The sequence below is a fragment of the Chrysochloris asiatica genome, unplaced genomic scaffold, assembly GCF_000296735.1.
Source record: "Chrysochloris asiatica unplaced genomic scaffold, ChrAsi1.0 scaffold00002, whole genome shotgun sequence".
Taxonomy (NCBI): domain Eukaryota; kingdom Metazoa; phylum Chordata; class Mammalia; order Afrosoricida; family Chrysochloridae; genus Chrysochloris; species Chrysochloris asiatica.
In genome coordinates this window covers 18,097,677-18,101,133 of record NW_006408520.1, presented here as the reverse complement: position 1 = coordinate 18,101,133, position 3,457 = coordinate 18,097,677, and the positions used below count along the sequence as shown (strand labels likewise).

Sequence of the window (3,457 nt, the reverse complement as noted above, 5' to 3'; positions counted from 1 at the left end):
TTTGCTTATTTTGTCTCTTGCTGTTTGTGTCTTTGTTGGTTATTATGTTAGATAATCCATTGTTGAAAGCTAAGCCTGACAGTGTTGCCCCTGCTTGTTATTGTTCTAAGAATTTTGTAGTTTTAGTTTACACATTTAGGTTCTTAACCATTTTGAATTTGCTTTTTTGTGTAGTGTGAGCCACAGATTCTAATTCCTTTGGAATATATCCATTTTTCTCCCAGCACCATTTATTGAAAATACTCTTCTGTCCCCATCAAATGGACTTAGAATCTTTGTTAAAAACTGTTGTTGTTGTTGTTAAGTGCCGTTGAGTTGGATCCGACCCATAGCGACCCTGAACAGGGTTTTCGAGGCTGTAAATCTTCACGGGAGCAGAACGCCTCATCTTTCTCCCGCGGAGCTGCTGGTAGTTTCGAACTGTTGGCCTTAAGCTTCGCAGCACGATTCATAGCCACTACGCTACCAGAGCTCCTTTCGACCATAAATGTGTGGGCTTATTTCTGGACTCACAACTTTATTCCTTTGGTTTATGTGTTTATTGTTATACTAGTACAGGCTGTTTTGATTACTGCAGCTGGTGTGACACTGTTGGATAAGAAATAGACTGCTGAACACAAGGCTGGAGGTTCAAATCCACCAACCACTTCTTGGAAACCCTATATAGGGTCACTATGAGTCGGAACCGACTTGATAGCACTTAACAACAACAACACAGTATGTTTTAAAATCAGGAAGTGTGATTCCTCCTACTTTGTTTTCTTTTAGCATAGTTTTAGCTATTTGGGACCTCTTGCCTTTCCCTATGAAGTTGAGGATTGATTGTTTTATGTCTGTTAAGAAGGTTATTGGAATTTTGAATATATAGATCGCATTGGATAGTATCGACATCTTAACAATATTAAGTACTCCAATCCATTAACAGAAACAACATTTCATTTAAGTCTTTAATCCTTTTCAGTAGTATTTTGTAGTATTCATTGCATAAGTTCTTCACATCCCTGATTATATTTACTACTAGGTATTTTTTTAAAATGTTATTGCAAATGGAATTTGTGATTAATTTTTCTTTCAGATTTCTCATTGCTGATACATATAAACCCAATTTATTGATGTTTGCTGACCTTGTATTCTGCAATTTTGCTCAATTTCTCTATTAGCCTTACAAGTTAAATCATGTTTTCTTCATTTTTCTTAAATTTTCTAATATGGTGAAGATCTGGTTACTTTGGGAAAGCAAAATAAAACTACAGGTAGAGCTACCAGATTTAGCAAATAAAAATATGTAGCATGCCCACTTAAATTAGAATTTCATATAAACAATGCATCATTTGTTAGTATAAGTCATATGCAATTTTGGATAGAACATACATATTCTACTGGGGAATTTTCATTCCTACTCCTTGGGGATTAGGACAGGAGTTAAGAAGAAGATGTGCTGTGAAGGACCCTCAGTAGTGCCCACTCAGCTCCAGGATACTCCTGAGAAGTAGCCAAAGTGAAATGGTCATTTGGTGGTCAGAAGCCCCATGGTGCAGGACAGCGAGAGCCCTGACTCATCAGGGTTAAACTGCATCCGCCATCCTTCTCCAGCATTGGGCTGCTAGTTCTTTGCCTTTCTAAGATGTTCAAGGGACAGCAGACACACAGGACCTCAGCACAGCACCCCACCCTGCCATGCCCCCTCAGTGAGAGCAGAGACAAATCCCCACATTGGGCCCATGGAGGTGAGGACCGTGCCATCAGCTAACACTTACAATGTCCCAGAGGAAGTTGGCCAGCCAGTAGGTGATTGGGCTCACCCCACTGAAAAACTGGAGGTGCTTGGCTTTGTCCACCCTTTCCTGGATCAGATAAAGGACAAAGCTGGCTGGAACAAAGGACATGGCAAAAATCACACAGATGGCAATCACAGCATCCACCGAAGTGGTCAGCCTGCAGCAAAATCGGAAGACACAGGGAGCAAGAGGTGAGGAAGGAGAAGCAGAAGTAGAACATCCAGAGCTGGTCAAGTCATCACCAAACCCTAGATAATGACCCCAGACTCCCCTTCCTGATGATCTGAAGAATATCACTCCACTAGTTGAATCAGGGTTAAGGGTAAGTGGATACTTATGGGTTGCCTTCCTGTTTAGTATTTCTAGAAACCTTTCTTTTCATTATGTTTTCTAATTATTTGTCAAATATATATATTTTTAGATTAACCTGATATATTACAATGCTCTTTTTAGTTCTAATAATTTCTCTTGACTTTTCCATGTAGACAGCTGTATAATCTGTAAATATATTTCTTTTGTTTAAGTGAATAACTTATCTTACTAAGTTACACCTTTTAGAAATACATCATAACATGGAAAAATATTCTTAATGTCAATTTAAGTGAAAATAATGGTTAATAATTACTTTCAAACAAAGATAAGAAAGTAAAGGGGCTGGAAAAAAAGATGCATGGAAATGCAACAACCAGACAGAAATATTGAGACTGTTCCATCCATTGTGAAGATGTGAAATTCCATCCACTGACTAATTTGAATGGGAATCTAATCTTCTGTGTAACTCTTCGCCACAACCACAATAGAATCTTATTAAACAAACAACTTAAGGGAAAAAAGGAAAGGCAGGTTAGAGAGCAGATTGACTTTATTTGCCTTTTGCTGGATCAAATATAGGACAGTTGTCTAAAGGGATAAGTGGAGACAGAAATCTAACATATCAGCACTCACCTAGAGAAAGAAGCACCTTTGACTAATTCCCACACAGGGGCCGTATGTGCTAGCAACTGTGCTCATAAAACAAGCAACGGTAGACTCCACACACATGGAAAGCATAAACAAATGATGAAAGGACATGGAAAATTTTAGCTTCCGGAAATACTCTGAACCATGTTGGATTGTAGATGGTGGTGGTGGTGGTTGTGGAGTTGGTTCTGACCCCTAGTGACTCTGCATAGGGTTTCCAGGGCTGTACATTTTTACAGGAGCAGAAAGCCTCATCGAAGGTTGACTGGTAGATTCAAACTGCTGACCTTGCAGTTAGTAGCCCAACTCTTAACCCACTATCCTACCAGAGTTTCTTAGATTATAGATAGTAAATTCTACTCTATTTTATAAACTTTGCTTAATGAACATTCACAATTTCATAATCACAAGATCATATTTCAAATTAAAAAATAAAATAGGCAGGAACTTGGGCTGAGTCAGAATGACACTAGGAATAGACTATTTTTCTCTGGTCTGGAGACTACAGGGTGTCCAGAGAAGGTACCAAAGGGCCAGGATCCAAGTTTTTTTTTAAATTTATTAAATGTTTTTATTTTGGATTGAGTGAAAGTTTACAGGGCACATTATCAGCTTCACATTCAACCATTTATATAGCTTGTTTTATTACATTGATTATTATCCCCTCCATATATCATCAGTTAACAGTGTTTCTCTCTATCCTCTTTAGCTTTTTTTTT

The 3,457-nt window shown here is 38.3% G+C and overlaps 1 protein-coding gene across 1 annotated transcript in view; it reads right to left on the bottom strand.

Annotated features, from left to right (window-relative positions):
- The window catches only part of ABCA4 (ATP-binding cassette, sub-family A (ABC1), member 4), a gene marked incomplete at its 5' end in the record, with an annotated part of 210,699 nt that overhangs the window by 20,350 nt on the left and 186,892 nt on the right, over positions 1-3,457 (bottom strand). Inside the window, 1 exon segment of the mRNA XM_006831046.1 lies at positions 1,758-1,935. Within this exon segment, the coding sequence (XP_006831109.1) occupies positions 1,758-1,935 (178 nt within the window).